This window comes from Carcharodon carcharias, chromosome 4 (assembly GCF_017639515.1).
Source record: "Carcharodon carcharias isolate sCarCar2 chromosome 4, sCarCar2.pri, whole genome shotgun sequence".
NCBI lineage: Eukaryota > Metazoa > Chordata > Chondrichthyes > Lamniformes > Lamnidae > Carcharodon > Carcharodon carcharias.
The window spans coordinates 158,438,126-158,461,803 of NC_054470.1; the positions used below are offsets into that span (position 1 = coordinate 158,438,126).

At 42.8% G+C, this 23,678-nt stretch overlaps 1 protein-coding gene across 5 annotated transcripts in view; it reads left to right on the forward strand.

Annotated features, from left to right (window-relative positions):
- Positions 1 to 23,678, forward strand: part of polk (polymerase (DNA directed) kappa) — a 105,983-nt gene that overhangs the window by 14,475 nt on the left and 67,830 nt on the right. For 3 of the 5 annotated variants that reach the window (XM_041186713.1, XM_041186712.1, XM_041186714.1), the window contains one exon: positions 5,034 to 5,153. In XM_041186713.1, coding sequence (XP_041042647.1) covers positions 5,034 to 5,153 — 120 coding nt within the window. Of the gene's footprint in view, positions 1 to 5,033; positions 5,154 to 11,401; positions 11,442 to 21,393; positions 21,497 to 23,678 lie in introns of those variants that run through there. The other 2 variants (XM_041186716.1, XM_041186717.1) reach the window with 2 other exon arrangements.

Below are 23,678 nucleotides of genomic sequence, written 5' to 3' on the forward strand. Positions count from 1 at the left end.
CAATGTGTCTTGGTATTTGAAAGAGCAAGTCATTTAAAGAATAACTACCTTTTTGGTAGTTGTATTAAAACACTTGCAATGGTATTGTAATTGGTAAAGTAGTAGTTTATATTACTGTATCATGGCACAATACCCTCAAGCATCATAAACAAAGAATGCAGGCTTGGTTGACCTCTTAGTCTTTGAGGCAGACGTGGGTCATAGCTGTAAGAAAGATATGAAAGAACTTGCCATTTACAATCTCATGATGACCCAAAGCACTTTGCATTCCGTAAAGTACTTTTGAAGTACAGCCACTGTTGTAGGGAAGAGAGATAGCCCATTTGCGTACAGCAAGGTTCCATATGCAGCAGTGATATAAATGACGAGCTTGTTTATGTGCTCAAGTGCCAGGGATGGAGCTTTAATCTACAACTTTCTGACTCAGAGTTGAGAATGCTGCCACTGAGCCAAGGCTGACATTAATATAATTTAAAAGTTTTGTGTACTGTGCATTGCAAATTAAACCTCTGCATAGGTGGGAACAAAAATCAAGTATTGTGTTTTCTCATTGACTCAGGAAAAAGTAATTTAAACATAGATTCCCTGAAATATACATAGATCAGAAAAAGATCCTGCAGAAAAGCATCAATTGAAACATAATTATGTCATTCCATTTAATTTTCTTAAAGTTGTTCCAGCTTTCCAAAAATCATTTGGTAATACAGAACTTGAGTATTGCTGAAAAAAGAGACTTTTTGCTGAAGCTTTTCATCTTGCACTCCTCAGGATAATTCTCAAGAAAATGCTAATGTCAGGGAAACAACAAATTTATACTGTATGAGAGGAGAGTGCTGATTGTTTGGCGAGTGGATTCTGATTGGTAGAGGTTTTGCCATGGAGAATGCACCACCAATGATGGTGACTGACAGTTAACTACCAAGTATTATTTGAAATTTAAGCCAGGCAGCTTGACTCTGGTCAACACATTGCCCTGGGGAATGAACCAGCGAATGGCTGTCACTTATTTTGTTTAGCTGAAACAGGTGCAATGTGTGTACATGTTCTTTCTGTCTGAAAAGAACAGAGCCCAGTGTATTAATATATGTAGCTTCCGGTACACGCAAATGCACCACACTGTGAGCCCGAATGGCAATCTTAAAATGGTTGTCAGCAGATTTCTTAGCACTCGTGGATTATTTAGCAAATGTGGTCCAATCGCAGAATCACATCTAATATCGAACACTGTTTTGAGTTTTGCAAGTATGGGTTGGTTGTATATGGTCTGTACCTTGCCCGCTGCGAACAGTAGAAGGGATATGCTGCTTGATAAAATCCACCAGTCTTTGGGATGTATAGCTTACATGCCTAGCATCACACTGACACTGAAATTCATATACCACATTACTCATTTGTGCGATAGGCAGAAAGTCTTTTTGGCTTGAAGGCAGCTTTCTATTTGTGGTGAACACCAATTGTGTTGCTACCGCATAGCAGCGAGAAAAAGCTAGCACCACTTCTGACTGAGCTTGCCGAGTCCGAAAGGCAGTAGCTGCTAGACTGGGTCTTTGACAGGCTTCAGGGGCCGAATGGCCTACTCTTGCTCCTAATTCCTATGTTCGGCAGGTGGTGAGGGAACCAACAAGAAGCAAAAATCTACTTGACTTCGGCCTCACCAATCTACCTGTCACAGGTGCATCCGTCCATGACAGTATTGGTAAGAGCGACCCCTAATTTTTATTTTAACCACAATATTTTTATTTTTATTTTGGATTTCCAGCATCCACAGTTTTTTGCTTTTATCACCGCACAGTCTTTGTGGAGACAAAGATTTGCCTTTACATTGAGGATACCCTTACTACCACTACCACCGTGCTAGATGGGATAGATTTTGAACAGATCTAGTAACTCAAGACTGGGCATCCATGAGGCACTATGGGCCATCAGCAGCGGCAGAATTTTATTCAACCGCACTCTGTAACCTCATGGCCTGGCATACCCCCCACTTTACCATTAGCATCAAGCCAGGGGATCAACCCTGATTCAAAGATGAGTGCAGGATGGAATGCTAGGAGCAGCACCAGGCATACCCAAAATGAGATGTCAACCTGGTGAAGCTACAACACAGGACTACTTGCATGCCAAACAGCAGAAGCAGCATGCGATAGACAGAGCTAAGTGATCCTACAACCAACAGATCAGATCTAAGCTCTGCAGTCTTGCCACATCCGGTTGTGAATGGTGGTGGACAATGAAACAATTCACTGGAGGAGGAGGCTCCTCTTGTATCCTCATTCTCAATTCTGGAGGATCCCAACGCATCAGTGCAAAAGACAAGGCTGAAGCATTTGCAACCTTCTTCAGCCAGAGGTGCTGGGTAGATGATCCACCTCACTCCTCCTGAGGTTCCCAAAATCACAGATACCAGTCTTCAGGCAATTCAACTCACTCCACCTGACATCAAGAAATGACTGAAAACACTGGCTACTGCAAAGACTATGGGCCCTGACAGCATTCTGCAATAGTACTGAAGACTTGTGCCCCAGAACTAGTCGCGCCCCTAGCCTGTGTGTTCCAGTACAGCCACAACACTGGCATCTACCCAGCAATGTGGAAAATTGCCCAGCTATGTCCTGTCCACTAAAAGCAGGACAAATCCAAACCAACCGATTATTGCCCCCTTAGTCTACTCCCAATCATCAGAAAAGTGATGGATGGGGCCGTCAATGGTGCTATTAAACGGCCCTTACTCAGCAATGACCTGCTCACTGACACTCAGTTTGGGTTCCGCCAGGGCCACTCAGCACCTGATTTCATTACAGCTTTGGTACAAGCAAGGACAAAAGTGCTGAACTCAAGAGACGAGGTTTGAGTGAGTGCCCTTGACATCAAGGCAGCATTTGACCGAGTGTGGGCGTCAAGGAGCCTGAGCAAAACTGAAGTCAGTGGGAATCGGGGCGGGGGGGAGGGGGGGGTGCGGTGTTGCGGTTTGAGTCATAGCTAGCAGAAAGGAGGATGGTTGTGGTTGTTGGAGGTCAATCATCTCAGTCCTGGCACAGCATTGCAGGAGTTCCCCAGGGTAGTGTCCTGTGGCCAACCATCTTTAGCTGTTTCATCAATGATCTCCTCTCCATAAAGTCAGAAATTGGGATGTTCACTAATAATTGCACAATGTTCAGCACCATTTGCAACACCTCAGACACTGAAATGTTCCGTGACCATATGCAGCAAGACCTGGACAATATTCAAGCTTGTGCTGATAAGCAGCAGGTAACATTCGTGCCATACAGGTGCCAGACAATGACTATCCCCAGCAAGAGAGAATCTAAACATCTCCCCTTGATATTCAGTGGCTTAACCATCGCTGAATCCTCCACTATCAACATTCTGGGTGGGGGGAGGGCAGGGTGGTTACCATTGACCGGAAACTGAATTAGACCAGCTATATAAATACTGTGGCTACAAGAGGGGCTGAATGGTCTACTCTCCTATATTCTTAAGAGCAGGTCAGAGGCTAGGAATCCTGCGGTGAGTAACTCACCTCCTGACACCCCAAAGCCATCTAGAAGGCAGAAGTCAGGGGTGTGATGGAATACCCCACACTTGGCTGCATGAGTGCAGTTCCAACAATACTCAAGCAGCTTGATACCATCCAGGTCAAAGCAGCCTGCTTGATTGGCACCCCATCAACCAGCACCTTCAGCATTCACTTCACTCACCTCTGATGCACTGTGGCAGCAGTGTGTACCATCTACAAGATGCATTGCCTGAACTCACCAAGACTTCAACAGCACTTTCCATACTCATGACCTCTACCACCTAGAAGGACAAGGGCAGCAGATGCATGGGAACACCTCCACCTACAAGTTCCCTGCCAAGTCATACACTATCATGACTTGGAACTATATCGCCATTCCTTCACTGTTGCTAGGTGAAAATCCTGGAACTCCATTCCTAACGGCACTGTGGATGTTCCTGCAGGGGTTCAAGAAGGTGACTCACCAGCACCTTCCCAAAGTGAATTAGGGGTGGGCAATAAATCTGGCCTAGCCAGCGACGCCCACATTCTTTGAACAAATATTAAAAAAAATCTGGTGAGATGTATCTCAAAGTGCTTTTAAGCTTTTATTACTTTACAGTGGACAAACTGATTTAGGAATAGGAGTAAGCATTTAGGAGCTTGTTCTGCCGTATAACTAGATTGTAGCAGATCTTTACTGCAACTTTACTTGCCTTTTGAAGGAGATAGTTCCAGATTTCTACATCTCTGCATGAAGAAGTCAATGACTCTGCTCTGGTTTTAGGGTTATTCACCCACAAGGGAAATAGTTTTCTTCTATTTACCATATGAAATCCTTTAGTCATATTAAACATCTTAATTGGATCACCCTTAATCTTCTACATGCAGGAGAATACCAGGTTAATCATCTGGCTTTGTAATTTCATCCTTTTAGTTGATATAATGCTGGTGAATCTGTGTGGTATCTCCTCCAAGGCCTATATGTCCTTCCTGAGTTGAGGTGCCCAGAGCTGAACGTAGTATTCCATATGCGATCTCACTAGAGTCTTATACAACTGGAGCATTAATTCCACTCATTTGCATTTCATCCCCATTTGAAATAACAGCTAACAATTCACTAGCTTTTTAAATTACTTTTTGCACTTGTCAGCTCATGTTTCCTGTTTCTTTGCACGAACCCCTAAAGTGCTCTGCTCCCCTGTAACTCCTACCATTCCTAGTGTGGGCTTACACTACTTGCAATTGAACTCTATCTGCCAGTTTTCTTGGACTGTGTCTGTAGCTCTTTATAGCATTTATTAATTATTATTTTTGAAACAAATACATATACTTTTGAAACATCTGTGGGTGTTTCCTTTGAAGATTGAGCATTTCAGTTTACATAATTCTGCATTAATTGGTAGTTGAAGTGAGTAAATTGCAGGTTGCTATTGTCTTAAGGAGTGAGTCAGTGATGATGCATTGTTTAACACTTAGCACAAAATGCCTAATTTCGACATAAATCGATCCTGAATGCTAATCTTTTGTTTCGTAGGGATCAAGGTTTTATGAAAATGAACGAAAGAAAGAACAACAGGTGAACCAGCGAATTGAGAAAATGTTACAGCAGAAAGCACAGATTACAGAGCAACAGCTAAAGAAAAGGCAGCACCAGGTAAGAGGCAAGGAAAAAATAGCAGGGGTCTTTATATTTGCATATTTCCAAAGAGATTCTGGGTCTTTGTCAGCACTGAATTTGTTGATTTGCACCTTTAATAGTTCAGAAAGAGAAATCAAGAGGAAAAGAAAGGTTTGATTGTGAGGAAAAAAAGAGACAAAGTAAAAGTATTAATTTGAATTGAAAAACTTTAAAATTGTTTTAAACTGTTTTCTTTAGCAACTGGGTCAGTAACCAGTCATAGATTTCAAATTGGCAAAAGAATTATAGGGGAATTGAGGAATTTTTTTATTTCAAACAGAGGGTTGTTGAGATCTCAAACACGTTCCACCATATTTTCATGTAATCAGATTCTGTAGGAATTTTCAAAAGGCTATTGGGCAAGTACTTGAAGAGGACTAATTTGCTTGATCATGAATAAAAAGCTAGAATGTGGGACTAACTTGGACAGCTCTTTCAAAGATCAGCCACAGGTACAACGGGCTGAATGGTCAGCCAGAATTGCACAGAATAGCCAAGTCTGGAGGTAACAATGGCATGGATGAGGATTTCAGCAACAGAAGAGCTGTATATTTTAAAATCTCCAAAAGCAATTGAAACCTGAAGGATTAAGACTCCATACTTGTTTAGTCAATTTTCAGTGCCAGAGAGGTTGATTGGGAGTACAGGAATAGAGAAACCTTGGATGGCTTATGTGCACAAATTGTTGAAGCTGGCAGAGCAGATTGAGAAAGTGGGCTTTATAAATGGAGGCATCGAGTACAAAAGCAAGGAAGTTGTGATGAACCTTTATAAAACACTGGTTCAGCCTCAAGTGGAGTATTCGGTGCCCAGAATTGGATAGCACTTTAGGAAGGATGTGAAGACTTTAGAGAGGGTGGACTAAAGATTTATGAGAATCATTCCAGGACTAAGGGACTTCAGTTACATGAATAGATTGGAGAAATTAGCTTTGTGTTCTTTAGGGAAGAGAAGATTGAGCAGAGATTTGATAAGGGTGTTCACAATTATGAGTGGTCTAGACAGAGTAGATAGAGAGAAACTGTTCCCATAGGTCTAAGGGTTGAAAACCAGTGGACATCGATTTGAAGGTGATTAGCAAAGAACCAGAGGCAACATGAGGAAAAACTTTTTCACACAGTGAGTGGTTAGGTTGTGGATTGTAATGCCTGAGGATTTGCTGGAGGTGGATTCACCTTTTTTTTTATTCATTCACAGGATGTGGGTTTCACTGGCTGGGCCAGCATTTATTGCCCATCCCTAGTTCCCTTGAGAAAGTGGTGGTGAGCTGCTTTCTTGAACCGCTGCAGTCCATGTGGTTTAGGTACACCCACAGTGCTGTTAGGGAGGGGGTTCCAGGATTTTGACCCAGTAACAGTGAAGGAACAACGATATATTTCCAAGTCAGGATGGTGAGTGACTTGGAGGGGAAATTCCAGGTGGTGGTGTTCCCATTTATCTGCTGCCCTTGACCTCCTAGATGGTAGTGGGCGCGAGTTTGGATGGTGCTCTCTAAGGTGCCTTGGTGAATTCCTGCAGTGCATCTTGTAGATGGTACACACTGCTGCAACTGTGTGTTGGTGGTGGTGGGAGTGAATATTTGTGGATGTGGTGCCAATCAAGCGGGCTGCTTTGTCCTCGGCAGTGTCAAACTTCGAGTGTTGTGGGAGATACGCTCATCCAGGCAAGTGGGGAGTATTTCATCATGCTCCTGACTTGTGCCTTGTAGATGGTGGACAGGCTTTGGGAAGTCAGGAGATGACTTACTCGCCACAGGATTCCTAGCTTCTGACCTGCTTTTATAGCCACAGTATTTATTTGGCTAGTCCAGTTCAGTTCCTGGTCAATGGTAACCCCAGGATGTTGATATTGGGGGATTCAGTGACGGTAATGCCATTGAACATCAAGAGGTGATGGTTGGATTCTCTCTTGTTGGAGGTGGTCATTGCTTGACACTTGTGTGGCACGAATGTTACTTGCCACTTGTCAGCCCAAGCCTGGATATTGTCCAGGTCTTGCTGCATTTGGACATGGAATGCTTCAGTATCTGAGTAGTTGTGAATGGTGCTGAACATTGTGCAATCATCAGCAAACTTCCCCCCTCCTGACCTTACGATGGAAGGAAGGTCATTGATGAAACAGCTGAAGATGGTTGGGCCTAGGACACTACCCTGTGTAACTCCTGCGGTGATGTCCTGGAGCTGAGATGACTGACTTCCAACAACCACAACCATCTTCCTTTTGTGCTAGGTATGACTCCAACTAGTGGAGAGTTTTCCTCCTGATTCCCATAGATTCCAGTTTTGCCAGGGCTCCTTGATGCCACACTCAGTCAGATGTGGCCTTGATATCGAGGGCAATTACTCTCACCTCAGGAGTTCAGCTCTTTTGTCGATGTTTGAACCAAGGATACAATGAGCTCAGGAGCTGAGTGGCCCTGGCGGAACCCAAACCTGGCATCAGTGAACAGGTTATTGCCAAGCAAGTGCCTCTTGAAAGCACTGTTGATGACCCCTTCCAATACTTTACCCATAATTGAGGGTAGACTGATGGGGCAGTAATTGGCTGGGTTGGATTTGTCTTGCTTTTTTGTGTACAGGACATACCTTGGCAATTTTCCACATAGCTGGGTAGATGCCAGTGTTGTAGCTGTACTGAAACAGCTTGGCTAGGGGTGTGGCATGTTCTGGAGCACAAATCCTATGTACTTTTGCTGGAATATTGTCAGGACCCATAGCCTTTGCAGTATCCAGTGCGTTCAGCCATTTCCTGATATCACGTGGAATGAATTGAATTGGCTGAAGACTGTGCTGCATGGGACCTCCTGGAGGAGGCCGAGATGGATCATACACTTGGCACTTCTGGCTGACGATTGTAGCAAATGCTTCAGCCTTATCTTTTGCACTGATGTGCTGGACTCCTCCATCATTGAGAATGGGGCTATTTGTTGAGCTTCCTCCTCCAGTGAGTTGTTTAATTGTCCACCAGCATCCACGACTGGATGTGGCAGAACTGCAGAGCTTGGATCTAATCCATTAGTTGTGGGATTGCTTAGCTCTGTCTATCACTTGCTGCTTATGCTGCTTGGCACACAAGTAGTCCTGTGTTATAGCTTCACCAGGTTGACACCTCATTTTTAGGTATGCATAGTGCTGCTCTTGGCATGCCCTTCTGCACTCTTCAATGAACTAGGGTTGATCTCCTGACTTGATGGCAATGGTAGATTGGGGATATGCTGGGCCATGAGATTACAGATTTTTTTTTTTTAGTACAATTCTGCTGCTGCTGATGACCCACAGCACCTCATGGATGTCCAGTCTTGCTAGACCTGTTTGAAATCAATCCCATTTAGCACGGTGGTAGTGCCACACAGCACGACCAAGGGTATTCTCAATGTGAAGGCAGCACTATGTCTCCACAAGGACTGTGTGGTGGTCACTCCTACTGATATTGTCATGGACAGATGCATCTGCAGCAGGTAGTTTGATGAGGATGAGGTCAAGTATGTTTTTCCCTCTTGTTGGTTCCCTCACCACCTGCTGCAGAACCAGTTTAGCAGCTATGTCATTTATGAGCTCGATCTGTAATGGTGCTACCGAGCCACTCTTGGTGATGGACATTGAAATCCCCCACCCAGAGTACATCCTGCCCCCTTGCCACCCTCAGTGCTTCCTCCAAGTGGTGTTAAACATCAGCTGAGGGAGGGCAGTCCATGGTAATCAGCAGGAAGTTTCCCGTCCATGTTTGACCTAATGCCGTGGGACTTCATGGGGTCTGGAGTCAATGTTGAGGATTTTCAGGGCAACTCCTTCCCAACCACTGTGCTGCCACCTCTGCTAGGCCTTCCTGCCGGTGGGACAGAACATACCCAGGGATGGTGATGGTGGTATATGGGACATTATCTGTAAGAGATGATTCCATGAGGATGACTATGTCAGACTGTTGCTTGACTAGTCTGTGAGACAGATCTCCCAATTTTGGCACTAGCCCGCAGATGTTACTAAGGAGGACTTTGCGGGTTTGACATGAGTTTGCCATTGTTGTTCCCACTCCCTAGGTTGATGCCAGGTGGTCCGTCTGGTTTCATTCCATTTTTGTGACTTTGTCGCAGTTTGATACAACTGAGTGGCCTGCTGGGCCATGTCAAAGGGTTTTTTTTTAAAAAAGAGTTAACCACATTGCTGCGGGTCTGGATTCACATATAGACCAGACCAGGTAAGGACGACAGATTTCCTTCCCTAAAGGACATTAGTGAACCAGATGGGTTTTTACATCAATTGACAATGGTTTCACAGTCACCATTAGACTTTTAATTCCAGATTTTTATTAAATGTGTGGTCGGAATCTCATCTCAGGGTCAAATATGGCACCAAGGCTATGTACAGCCTTGCTTAGGGAGAGGGATGGATTTGGTAGCCAGGAAATGGAGTTCAAAGTGGGGACTGGAAATAGTGGCTTCAACCTTTCCAACATTTAATTGGAAGAAATTTCTGCTCATCCTGTTCTGGATGTCAGATAATCAGTCTGATAATATAGCAACAGCGGAGAAGTTGAGAAAAATGGTGTTGAAGTAGAGTTGGGTGTCATCAGTGTACATATGAAAACTATCACTGTGCTTTCTGATGATGTGGCCAAGGAGCAGCATGTAGGTGAGAAATAGGAAGGCCCAAGGATAGATCCTCTGGGGACACCAGAGGCACTGGTGCAATAACAGGAAGATAGGCTATTAAGATTAGATAGATAAAATGGAATCCTGTGAGTGTAGTCCTATCCAGATGGATGATGGTGGAGAGGCATATCACAAGTGCAGTTACATAACACGTGATTGCTGATAGGTTCTGCCTTCTCTTGAGTTAAAAATTCAACTGGTGCAGACATCCAACCATGTTAAATCAGAGCACGTAGGAACAATATTGTCAGGACAATTGCTGAAAAGTATAGTAGTAGAATGGAGCTTGACAGAAAATGGGAGCACCAATGAGTTAAAAAATACAAATCGACTAGAAGGTCTGTGAAAAATGGCCAAACATAAATCAATGTGTGATACAACAATTATTTAATTTATCCTTTTGTTTGTTGACTCACACACTTCCTCTGTGGTATATCTTGGATGGAATGTATAAGATGGAATGAAAGATGACAGGGGGTCTCATATCTAAGTTCTCCTCACAATTTCTCATTATCAAATCTAGGAGGCTCGCCCTTCATCCTGTCATAAAATGCGGCCTGAAGGCCTCACTATTTACATCTGTGACCACATCCTCATTTACACATTGCTGATGTCCCCTTGCCTGTCCCAGTTGTCACTTTCTAATCCAAGCAAAGTGAACTCCTACTTCACTTCCAAGCATGCACTGACATTCTAACCCGTGCTTTCTGTGACCGTAGAATCATAGAATTTTACAGTAGTGAGGGAGGCAATATGGCCTGTATTACCTGTGCCAGCTCTACGAAAGAGCTATGCTTCCATCGAATTCCATTGTCTTCCCCAAATTGTTTTAAATTTTATTTTTCAAATGTGCATTAACTGCTGTCTTGCGATATCTCTCCCCATCTTCAGAAATATCCTCAAAACCCACCTCTTTGACTGAGTTTTCAGTTACTTACCCAAACCATCACCTTCCTACTCCTTGTTACCTTCCTCTTTTCTTAAAGAGTTTTGGGACATTTCACTGTGTTCTTGTGCCACTGCCCATTAATTTACAAATGCTGTGAGAGAATTCTGTACTCGTATCCACCAAAGTAAATAATGTTTGTCTTGTGTTTATCAAAATAATCCGAGATAATTTTCTCTATTGAATAATAATGTAATACAGTATAGAAAAGGCCATACAGCCCAGTAAGTCTATCCTCATTTTAGTGCCTTGTATCATCCTCTGCTTCGAATACTTCCCTTCAAAGATAACCTGATCTCTGCCTCAGCCACTCACTTTGGTAACATGTTCCATGCTTCAGCAACGACATGTGTAAGGAAATACTGTCAAACCTCTATTCTCTGTCTTGTCTCCCTTGTGCTCCCTCCAAGCTCATCTTGTCCATGGGATGCACCTCCTTTCTTGACTCTATTCCCACCAAACTGTTGACCATCCACTTCTCTTCCTGGCTTTCATGTTAGCTTATATTTTTAATGATTCCCTCTCCTCAGGTCCTGTCCATCTTTCCTTCAAAACTACATCATCCCTTCCTCAACAAACTGGCTGTTGACCTCTCCAAAAGGGCAAACTACTGACCCATCTCTAACCCCCTTTTCCTCTCCAAAGTCTGTGGAAGATTTGTCTAATTTAGGTAACATGATCTTCGATTTATACAAAACATGTTGGGTTGTATGCTTGTATCTATGGTTCAAAAAGGTGCAGCATTCTGAGTATTATTTGTTAATAGAAGACACATCTTATTAATCAAGCCTGCTCGCAACCTGTTCCCCCTTTTATGAACTTTGATTTTTTTTTTCTTGCCCTGATTCCTACTTTCCACCTCTTGCATAGAATAAATTAGAAGCTGTGCTGAATATACTGGCCCTTACTGCTCCATGTTACTATTGTTTGGAATATCAATATCCAATACTCTGTTGTCTGCTAGTTAACATTTTCAACGTAAGTTCCAAATTATCGTAATGCTCAGTGCTGGATTTCTTTAGTGGACTATGTTTTGATGTGCTGCACTTCTCTGAAATATATTTAATTTATTTTTCAGAGTTATGTGTACAGGGTTAAAATAAATTGTAGTCCTTTATCATGTTTCCAAGTATAGATCATTCAATCATTTTTATAGTGAATTCCCTTTGTTAAGTGAAGTGAGGGCTTTGATTAGTCATCGCCTCGTGGTATGAACCAGATCATGGGTTTCACAGTGAAGAATTTTCCATGGTCATAAGACCAGGAGCATCCAAAGGGCGTAATGTTAGGAAATCATTCACATGGTAACGGTTAGTCCTTTTATCTTAATTACAGTCATAGTATCTGGACTCTTGTTGTATAAGTTCAGGGCAGTAGATGGGTTTAATTCTTTTTCAAACTTGATCGTGTTTGAAAATATTACAGAAAATACTGGAAATATTCTGCAGGTCAGGCAGCTACTGTGGAGAGACAGAGTTAACTCCTCAAGTCCCTGACCTATCATCAGAACTCTGAGGTATCTCATGCGCTTGCTTGGGAAGGTGCCAGCTGAAGGAGGGCAGGTGCACAAGAGGAGTAGACCCAAGTGTCACTAAGGAAATGGTGCTGACTGACACTGAAAGAGATGGGGATGAGAAGGTGTAATTGGTGTTGGGACCATATTGCTGCTGCCAGAAATGGCAGAGAATAATCAATCAAACATGCAAACAAGTAGGGGGGAAATTGAGGATGTAAGACCTATCAAGGTTCTGCTATGGAGTTGAAGAGTGAGAGGAAAGTATGGGAAAATGGCCTTACATGGTCAAGGGACAGTTTATCATAGTGGAAGGGGAAATCTTGGCTGAGAAACTTGGAGGGCATTCAGAAGCTCTGATGAAGGTGGCAGGTTCTGAGCAGATGTGATGACAGAGTAACTGGAAAAAAGGAATGGAGTTGTTACAGGAAGGAGAGTAGGAAGAAGTACGGCAGATGGGATTGTAGTTGATATCAGGCTTGGTAACATGCAAATGGACTTCGGAGGAAAAGTTCTGCAAACTATTGCGCTAATTTGATTAATTTGATTCAATTATGGCTAGCACCCGTTGATTAACAATATCACAGTTTGCACAGAACTATCAGAGGTGTCACCCTGACAGTGTGCTCTTATTTGCGAATTCCATCTTGTACCCCTGTACTGCTGCTTCTGGCAGAGTGTTTTTCTGGAATTTTGTGGACCACGTGAACCTCTCCCTTTTAAGAGTTACAGCATGCAAACAAGTTCGAGTTTAGCATTGTCAGCAAAGTTATCTGAAGTGCTGCTATGACTTTTGTTATTTTTGCATCTGAGAGGGGTGTGTAAGTTTATAGTTCTGTTGAAAAAAAAATGCAAGCTTCTGTATTTTCTGTTGCTGCTGCTTAACTGCCAAGAAACAATCCATTCTTGGTGGTAACAAACAGCCATCAATGGTACTCTTTATCACACCAATAGGTATATAAATGATGGTGAAAAATTATACTCCAAAAGCTAATGCTAGTCCTGACTCCGAGGAATGACAGAGACAAGTCAAGTACAGTGGAAAATTTACATGGCTAGAAAATTGAGGGTGATGTGAATTAAGGAGGTGTTGTGTTGCAATAAAAGTAGAGAATTGAGCCTGGACTGTGCATATATTCATAATTTGGATAGTCATTATTGCTGAAAAAAGATATTTTGTCAAAACTCCATCTTGCATTCACCAGGACAATCGCAAGAATACCAATGTCAGGGGAAGCAACAACTTTATACTGTGTGAGAAGAGAGTGCCGATTGGTTGGCAAGTGGATTCTGATTAGTAGAGGCATTACCATGGAGAATGCACCAGTTAATGATGACTGACAGTTTACTGCCAAGCACTGTTTAAAATTTAAACCAGGCAGCTTGACTCTGATTGGTCAAGGCATTGACCTGAGGAAAGAACGAGCAAATGGTTATCACTTATTTTGTTTAGCTGAAACAGGCTCAATGTGTGTACATGTTCTTTCTGTCTGCAAAGAACAGGGCCCAGTGTATTATATATATGTAGCTTCCTGTACACATGAATGCCACATACTGTGAGCCTGACTGACAATTTTAAATTGGTTGTCAGAATAATTTTTAGCACACTGAGGATTATTTAGCAAATGTTGTCCAATTGCAGAATCACATCTAATGTTGGGCACCGTGTTTTGAGATTTGCAAGCATAGGTTGGCTGGGTATGGTCTGTACCTTGCCCGTTGCAAACAGCGGAAGGGACATGCTATTTGGTACAATCTATCAGTCTTTGGAAAATACAGTCTACATACCTAGCATCATACTGGCACTGAAATTCATATACCACATTACTCATTTGTGTGATAGGCAGAACACCTTACTGGCTTGGCAAATACCACTCGTGCTGCTACTGCATAGTAGCAACGTGAAACAGCTAGCTTCACCTGTTGCTCAATTTTTTGAGATACCTTATCCTTCCAGGGTAACTTGAGGTAGACTGGGCACTTGTCAGGACTCTTATGTGACTTGATGTCGAATTCTGTTTGATAACTCACCTGTGAAATATTTTGGGATGTTTTACTCCGTTAAAGGCACTATATAAATTCAAGTTGTTACGTTTAGTAAAAACCCATTTAAATGCAGCAACTTGAATTTATATAGTGCCTTTAACAGAGTAAACCATCCCAAAACACTTTACAGGAGAATTATCAAACAGAATTCAACATTGAGCCACATAAGAAAATTTGCGCAGATGACCAAATAATTTGTCAAAGAGGTAGGTTTTGAATAGTGTCTTCAAGGAAGAAAGAGAGGCTGGGAGGTTTAAAGAAGGAATTGCAGAGGTTAGGGCCTTAGTAGCTAAAGGTATGGCTGCCAGTGGCAGAGTGATTAAAATCAGAGAAGCTCAAGAATTGGAGCTGTACAGAAAACTTGAAAGCTGTAGGGCTGAAGGAGATTACAGAGATAGGAAGGGGTGAGATCATGGAGGGATTTGAAAATGAGGTTGATAATTTTAAAAATCAAGGTGTTGCTTTAGAGGGAGCCAGTGTAGGTCAGTGAGCACAGGTGATGGGTAAATTGGACTCAGCTTGAGTTAAGCCATGAGTGGCAAAGTTTGGATGACCTCAAGTTTACAGAAGATAATTCAACAATGCATTGAAATAGTCAAGCCTGGAGGTAACAAATGCATGCATAAGGTGAGCTAGAGTCAGGCAATGTAATGGAAGTGGAAATGGTCAGTTTTGGTGATGGCATGGATATATATGGTCAGAAGGTCATCTCGGGGTTAAATATTTCCGTTTCACTTTGCTAGGGAGGAAATCAGTAGCTAGGGAGGTAATGGCTTGGTCGCCCCCATATTTAGTTGGAGTAAATTTCTGTTCATCCTGCACCAGATATTGGACAAGCTGTCTAGTGACAGTGGAGGGGTCGATAGAGATGGTGGTGAGGTAGAACTGGGCATCAGTGCACGTGCAAAAACATACTATGTTTTCCAATTATTGGTTTGGTGGTGGTGGTGGTGGGGTTGGGGGGGGGGTGGGGGGTGGCGTGGAGGGTGGGGGGTGGTGGGGGTGGGGGGGGGGTGTGGCGCGCAGGTGGCGGTGCCTAGGATAGATTCTTAGGGGATACCGGATATAATGTGTAGAACTGGGTAGAGAAGTCATTGTGGGTGATTAAAGGCAAGATGTTTTGAGGGATATGGATGTCTGAAGGTGGTAGAATAAAGGTGGCCAACATAGCTGAAATATGATTATCTTTTGTTTGAGTCTATTACCTGAACTACACATGTTAAGTGAATCATAAGAGAAACCAGTGTGTGTGTCTGAGTTAGATTCTGAGTCCAGTGGCTTCTTTGAGATAATTTCTTGCAAGAATGTTCTATATAAAAGGGCTGGATTGTGTCCCATGTGGATGAAAAATTCTTTGGCTTTAGCCTTGATGATTGATGGCTATAAGATGCAAGCACTCTGAACTGGTTCTGTTATTCAGGATATTTTGTTTGTCAGTACAGAAGTTGAATATTGCTGAAAACAGAGACACGTTGCCGAAGCTTTTTCGATGCTCATCAGGATAAATGCAAGAACGCCAAATTTCAAACAAACGGCACAAATTGTTGGCAAGTCAACTCTGATTGGCTGAGGCACTGCCATGGAGAAAGCAACAGGGAACTGCTTACCAGCTTCCTGGTAATTCAAAAGATGCAAGGGTTGAACATTTTTCTTATGTTTGCAGAGAACGGGTCCCTGTGTATGAATATAAGTCACTTCTAGCAAGCATAAATGAGCCACGTTATGAACTTGACTGATTATCTTAAATTGGTTATTATTGTAGCTAATAGCATGCTCAGGATTGTTCAGCAAGTGCTGCCCAATAGATGTTTTGTTTTGGGTTTTGCAAGCATGAGCTGGCTGAGTACAGTATATACTCTGCCTATTGCAAATGTCATTTGATTCGAACAACCAATTGTTGCGATGTATGGCCTACATACATGGCATTGCACTGGCACTGAAATTCACACTGTTTCTCAGTTATGTGGTAGGCAGAACATCTTTTTGGATTCATGGCAACATTCTGTTAGTGGAAAATTCTACTTGCAAAGCCACTACATGGTAACAATGTGAAACAGCTTGCTTAACCTGTTTTTCAAATTTTTGAGATACTTCGTCTCTCCAGGATAATTTGAGATAGACCAGGCACTTTTTAGAAATGGTATGTTTGCTAATTGTACAATTTTCAGCACCATTCATGACTCCTCAGATACTGAAGCAGACTATGTTCGAATCCAGCAAGACCTGGACAACTTTCAGGCTTGGGCTGATACGTAGCAAGCCATATTCCTGCCACCCAAGTGCCAGACAATGACCTTCTCCAACAAGATGAAACCTAACTATCTCCTCTTGACATTCAACAGCATTATATCGCAGAATTCCCCACCGTCAACATCCTAGGGCTACATTGACCAGAAACATAACTGGATCAGCCATATAAATACTATGGCTACAAGAACAGGTCAGAGGTTGGGAATTCTGCAGCGTGTAACCCATCTCCTGTCTCCCCAAAGCCAGTCCACTAAATATAAGTCAGGAGTGTGATGAAATACTCTCCACTCGCCTGGATGAATGTAGCTCCAACAACACTCAAGTAGCTTGACACCATTCAGGACAAAGCAGCCCACTTGGTTAGCACCCCATCCACAAACATTCACTCCCTCCACTACCAATGCACAGTGGCAGCACTGTGTACCATCTACAGGGTGCACTGCAGAAACTCAAGGCCCCCCTAGACAGCACTTTCCAAACCAACGACTACTACCCTCCAGGACAAAGCAATCCACTTAATTGGCACACCAATCTGCCACTTTAAACATTCACTCCCTTCACCACTGCAGCACAATGACAGCAGTATGTACCATCTCCAAGATGCACTGCAGCAGCTCACCAAGACTGCTTCAACAGCTGCTTCCAAACCTGTGAACTTTGCTACCTAGAAGGACAAGGGCAGTAGATACATGAGAATACCACCACCTGGAAGTTCCCTCTGACCATCCTGACTTGGAACAATATAGCCATTCCTTCACTGGCACTGAGTCAAAATACTGCAACTTGCTTTCCAGCAGCTCTATGGCTATACCTGTACTAGATACACGCAGTAATTCAAGAATGCGGCTCACCACCACCTTCTCTTGGGAAATTAGGGATGGGCAATAAATGCTGGCTTTGCCAGTAATGTTCACATCCAATGACTAAATAAAAAATGCTACTTGAGATAATTATTGAATACCATGGCAGCTTTATATAATTTATGCAGCTGGTATGAAAATTTTGGCTTAGATAAATGTGAATTTGAGCCAGAATTATTCAGAATGTTTTGGGTACCAGCTATAACATGCAAACTGGCTGAAATGTTGTCATCCTTGCCAAATTATTCCATGGACAAATTGAGGCTACATCATGAGGATCCATATGAGATGATTTATGTTCCACAAGTGGGCGAATGTGTTAAACCACTCTACTTCCTCAGACATTCATAGAATCGTACAGCATAGAAGGATGTTATTTGGCCAATCGTGCCTGTGCTGGCTCTTTGAAAGAGCTATCCAATTAGTCCCACACCTGCTTTTTAAAATACTTATCCAGTTCCATTTGTAAGTTATTGAGTCTGCTGCTACCAGCCTTAGGGAATTGAATTCCTGCTCATCCTAACTTGCTACAAAAAGAGAAATTTTCCTCATCTCCCTTTGCTTCTTTTGGTAATTGTCTTAAATCTCTTAAATCCCTCTTGTTACAGATGCTCTTGCTAGTGGAAACAGTGTCTCCCTATTTACTCTGTCAAAATCCCTCATAATTTTGAAAACATCTATTTTTTCTCCCTTTAACCTTCCCTAAAGGGAACTAAAGAGAACTGTCCTATCTTTTCTATACCTTCCACATAAAAGATCTCTGGTACCATTCTAACACAGTATGTGGGACCTATCAAAGAGAGAAGTGGGAAAACATCTTTAGAAGAACATAACATAAGAAATAGGAGCAGGAGTAAGCAATTCAGCCCTTTGAACCCACTCTGCCATTCAGTGAGATCATGGCTCATCTTCTACTTCAATATCATTTTCCTGCACTGTTCCCGTATCCCTTAATGTTTTTAATATGTAGAAAATCTCAGTATTAAACATACTCAGTGACTGAGCCTCCACAGCCCTTGGGGCAGAGAATTCCAAAGATTCACCACCCTCTGAAGAAATTCCTCCTCATCTTAGCCCTAAATACCCTCGCCTTATTCCAAGACTGTGTCCCGCTGGTTCTAGACCCTACCAACCAGGGGAAACATCCTTTCTGCATCTACCCTATCGAGCCCTGTAAGAGTTTTATATGTTTGAATGAGATCACCTCTCATTCTTGTAAACTCCAGAGAATAAAGGCCCAGCCTATTTAATCTTTCCTCATAGGACAATCCCTCCATCCCAGGAATTAATTTAGAACCTTTGTTGCACTCCATCTATGGCAAGCATATCTTTCCTGAGGTAAGGAGACCAAAATTGCACACAATACTCCAGATGCGGTTTCACCAAGACTCTTGAAAATTGCAACAAAGTGTCTTTACTCCTATACTCAAATGCTCTTGTGATAAAGGCCAACATACCATTTGCTGCTTTAGTTTCTTGCTGTACCTACATGTTAGCTTTCAGTGACTCCTGAACAAGGATACCCAAGTCCCTTTGAAGTTCAACACTTCCCAGCCTCTCACCATTTAAGAAATACTCGGCATTTCTGTTTTTCCTTATCAAAGTGGATAACCTCACATTTCTCCACATTGTATTCCACCTGCCAAAGTTTTATTCCCTGGCTTAGCCTCCCCAAATCCCATTTAAGCGTCTATGCATCCTCCTCATAACTCACACTTGCACCTAGTTTTATGTCATCTCTAAACCTGGAAATATTACATTTAATCCCACATCCAAATCATTGATATAGATTGTAATAGCAGGGTCCCAAACACTCATCCTTGAGGCACCCCACTAGTCACAGCCTGCCAACCTGAAAATGACCCATTTATTCCTACACTCTGTTTTCTGTCCAATAACCAGTTCTCAGTCCATACCAGCATATTCCCCCCAATCCCCATGTGCTCTTATTTTGTTTATGTCCTCTTGTGTGGGACTTTATCAAAAGCTTTCTGAAAATCTAAATATACCACATCCCCTTATCCATTCTGCTAGTTACATCCTCAAAAAACGCCAATAGGTTTGTTAACCATGATTTCCTTTTCATAAATCCATGTTGACTCTACCCAATCCGACCATTATTTTCTAAGTGACCTTTGTCACTATCTCATTCTATTTGTCACCCTTTGTTATAGATTCTAACATTTTCCCTACTACTGATGTCAGGCTAACAGGATTGTAGTTCCCCATTTCCTTTCTCCTTTCTTAAATGGTGGGGCTACATTTGCCTGCTCCCAATCTGCAGGAATCATTCCAGAGTCTATAGAATTTTGAAAGATGACTACCAATGCATCGACTGTCTCTGCAGCCACCTCTTTCAACACTGTGGGACATAGATCATCAGGTCCTGGGAATTTATCTATTTTAAATTCCATTACTTTCTCTCATACTTTTTTTTTTTACTTATTTTAACATCTTGCAGTTTCTTGTTTCTACTAGTCCCTTGTTCTCCATTATTTCTGGGAAGTTTTGAGTATTTTCTTCCATAAAGATAGACACGAAGTGTTGGTTTAGTTTCTCTGCCATTTTCTTATTCCCCATTATAAATTCTCCTGACCCCACTTGTAATAGACCCACATTTGTTTTTGCTAATCTTTTCCTTTTTACATACCTATAGAAGCTTTTACAGTCCATTTTTACGTTTCTTGCTATTTACTCTCATTCTATTTTTCCTTTCTTAATCTTTTTCTTGGTCCTCCTTTGCAGAATTCTAAAATGCTCCCAGTTCTCAGGCTTACCATTTTTTTTGGGCAACTTTTTATGCTACTTCCGATTATATACTGTAACCTGTGATGAACTTCAATACTTACCCTTAATTGGCAGTATGAGGTCTGGAGTTTGGAGGTCAGGAACTACAGTTCCCAATGGACCTCCTGCTCATGCACTGGTCGGGAGATGGCCGCACTTGTGCAGTTTGTTGGTTTCATGCATGCGCCAGCTGGGAAAAGGGCTGCACACGAGCAGTTAGTGGTTTTTACATTCTCTGGATTGGAAACCAGCCCTGTGCACATCGCAGAAGAAAAAAAAAGTGAAAGAGTGTGAAACTGCAGGTCTGGTGACTTGAAGAGGCACACCATTGAAGATAAAGTGTCCCAGAGAGTGGGACACAGGGAGGGGGACAGGGAGATAGTTCCAAATCAGGGAGTGAACATAAAGAGGTCCCAGAAGGAAGCCCCAGGTTGAAGACAAGGGCAGGATTCTGAAACAGGTCCTGTTTAGTCAAGTTAAAAAGTAAGGAGCAGAGAAATAGGCTCCAAATTAAAGACAGAGCTGCAGGGAGTGGGCTTGAGAGAAGCCCAGAAGATCCAAGAGGGCAGTCGAAGGTTGGTGACTCTATGCTGCAGGCCATGAGAGCAAAGGTACCCTTTTGCAGCGGTGTTCTGCTTGGCATGACTGAAGACCTGAAAGTGTGCTGGGAAGGTGAAGCTGGATTGTGCAGTGATCCAGAAGAAAGGAATCTCAGAAGGGGAGATTGAAACCCTGAAGGTGGGTCCTTGTTGAAGCCATCTGGGTAAGAGCAACTTTTGGGGAGAATTCCAAGGCAAGTTGTTCAAATGTGGAGATTGGAAACCCTCATGAGAAAGTTTCAGTGAAATTGGTTGGCTCACAGTGTAATAAGTGTTGGAGTGGGTTGTTGAGAAATCCATAGAATCTGCTTTGGTCACTTCTGTCATTTATTTTGGAGTGTGGTGAGTCTGTCCACAGTTCGCCAGTTGTTTCACGTGTACTGCGCACTTACTCTGAATTAGAGTATAAGATAAATATGGTGGATTGTTTTATCTTTTCAAATTTGTTTATGTCTATAAAGAGATAATTGGGGTGAAGGGATAATGAATGTTTGAATCAATTTCTTCTGTTTATATTGCAATCTTTCCAACCTTTTTATCTGGTGTAATATGTTTCATTTTTCTTAGAACCATAGAAAAGTTATGACACAGCAAGAGGTCATTCAGCCCATAGTACCTGTACCAGCTGAAAAAGAAAAATCTAGTTGTCTATTTTAATTCCACCTTGCAGGTAACAGCACTTCAGGTGTGGATCCAGGTACCTTTTAAATGAAATTAGGGTTTCTGCCTCCAACACCAAACCAGAAAATTCCACCAACCTCTGGGTGAAGAGGTTTTTCCTCATGTCCCCTCTAATCCTTCTACCACTCACCTTAAATCTGTGCCCCCTGGTAATTGACCTGTCTGCTAGGGAAAACGCCTTTCCTATCTACTCTCGGGGCCCCACAATCTTGTACACCTCAATCAAGTCACCTCTTAGCTTCCTCTGTTCTAAGGAAAACAACCATAGCCTATCCAATCTTTCCTCATAGCTGCAATTTTCAAGCCCTGGCAACATTCTTGTAAATCTCCTCTGTACTCTCTCCAGAGCAATTATGTCCTCCCTGTAATGTGGCGAACAGAACTGTACACAAAATTACAGCGGTGGCCGAACCAGCGTTTCACAAAGTTCCAGGATTACATCCCTGCATTTGTATTCTATACGTCATCTAATAAAGGAAAGAATTCCATGTGTTTTCTTTCCCACCTTATCCATCTGTTCAGCACCTTCAGGGTCCTGTGGACATGAAGTCCACTTGCTCTACCCCTTTCAATATCCTCCCATTTATCATGTATTCCCTAGTTTTGTCTGGCCTCCCCAAATGCATTACCTCGCAGTTCACTGGATTGAATTCCATTTGCCACTTTTTCACCCACTCAACCAAACCATTCTGGAGTTGACAGCTATCCTTTTCACAGAATCTCACAGAATCACAGTGCAGAAGAGGCCCTTCGGCCCATCAAGTCTGCACCGACACATGAGAAATACCTGACCTACCTACCTAATTGCAGTTACCAGCACTTAGACCATAGCCTTGAATGTTATGATCATCCAGGTACTTTTTAAAAAGATGTGAGGCAACCCGCCTCCACCACCCTTCCAGGCAGCGCATTCCAGACCGTCACCACCCTCTGGGTAAAAAAGATTTTCCTCACATCCCCCCTCAACATCCTGCCTCTCACCTTGAACTTATGCCGCCTTGTGACTGACACTTCAACTAAGGGGAACAGCTGCTCCCTATCCACCCTGTCCATGCCCCTCAATCTTGTACACCTCGATCAGGTCATCCCTCAGTCTTCTCTGCTCCAACGAAAACGACCCAAGTCTATCCAACTTCTCTTCATAACTTAAATGTTTCATCCCAGGCAACATCCTGGTGAATCTCCTCTGCACCCCCTCCAGTGAATCGCATCCTTCCTATAATGTGGCGACCAGAACTGCACACAGTACTCTAGCTGTGGCCTCACCAAGGTTCTATACAACTCCAACATGACCTCCCTACTTTTGTAATCTATGCCTCAATTGATAAAGGCAATTGTCCCATCTGCCTTTTTCACCACCCCATGAACATGCCTCTCCGCATTCAGAGATCTATGGACACGCGCCAAGATCCCTTTGTTCCTCAGAACTTCTTAGTGTCATGCCGTTCATTGAATATTTCCTTGTCAAATTACTTCTTCCAAAGTGTATCACCTTCACTTTTCAGGGTTAAATTCCATCTACCACTTATCTGCCCATTTGACCACCCCGTCTATATCTTCCTGTAGCCCAAGACACTCAACCTCACTGTTAACCACCCGGCCAATCTTTGTGTCATCCGCAAACTTACTAATCCTACCCCCCATATAGTCATCCATGTCGTTTATATAAATGACGAATAAAAGGGGACCGAGCACAGATCCCTGTGGTCCGCCACTGGTCATGGGCTTCCAGTAACTAAAGCATCCTTCTGTCATCACCCTCTGCCTCCTGCAACTAAGCCAATTTTGAATCCATCTTATCAAATTAACCTGTATCCCATGTGCATTTGCCTTCTTTATCAGTCTCTCATGTGGGACCTTGTCAAAGGCTTTGCTGAAATCCATATAAACTACATCAGCTGCACTACCCTCATCTACACACCTGGTCACCACCTCAAAAAATTCAATCAAATTTGATAGGCATGACCTTCCTCTGACAAAGCTATGCTGACTTATCCTTGATCAAACCTTGCCTCTCCAATTGGAGCTAGATTCTCTCGTTCAGAACTTTCTCCAACAGTTTCCCTACCACTGACATGAGACTCACTGGCCTGTAGTTCCCTGGCTTATCTCTACAACCCTTCTTAAATAGCAGAACCTCATTAGCTGTTCTTCAGTCCTCTGGCACCTCC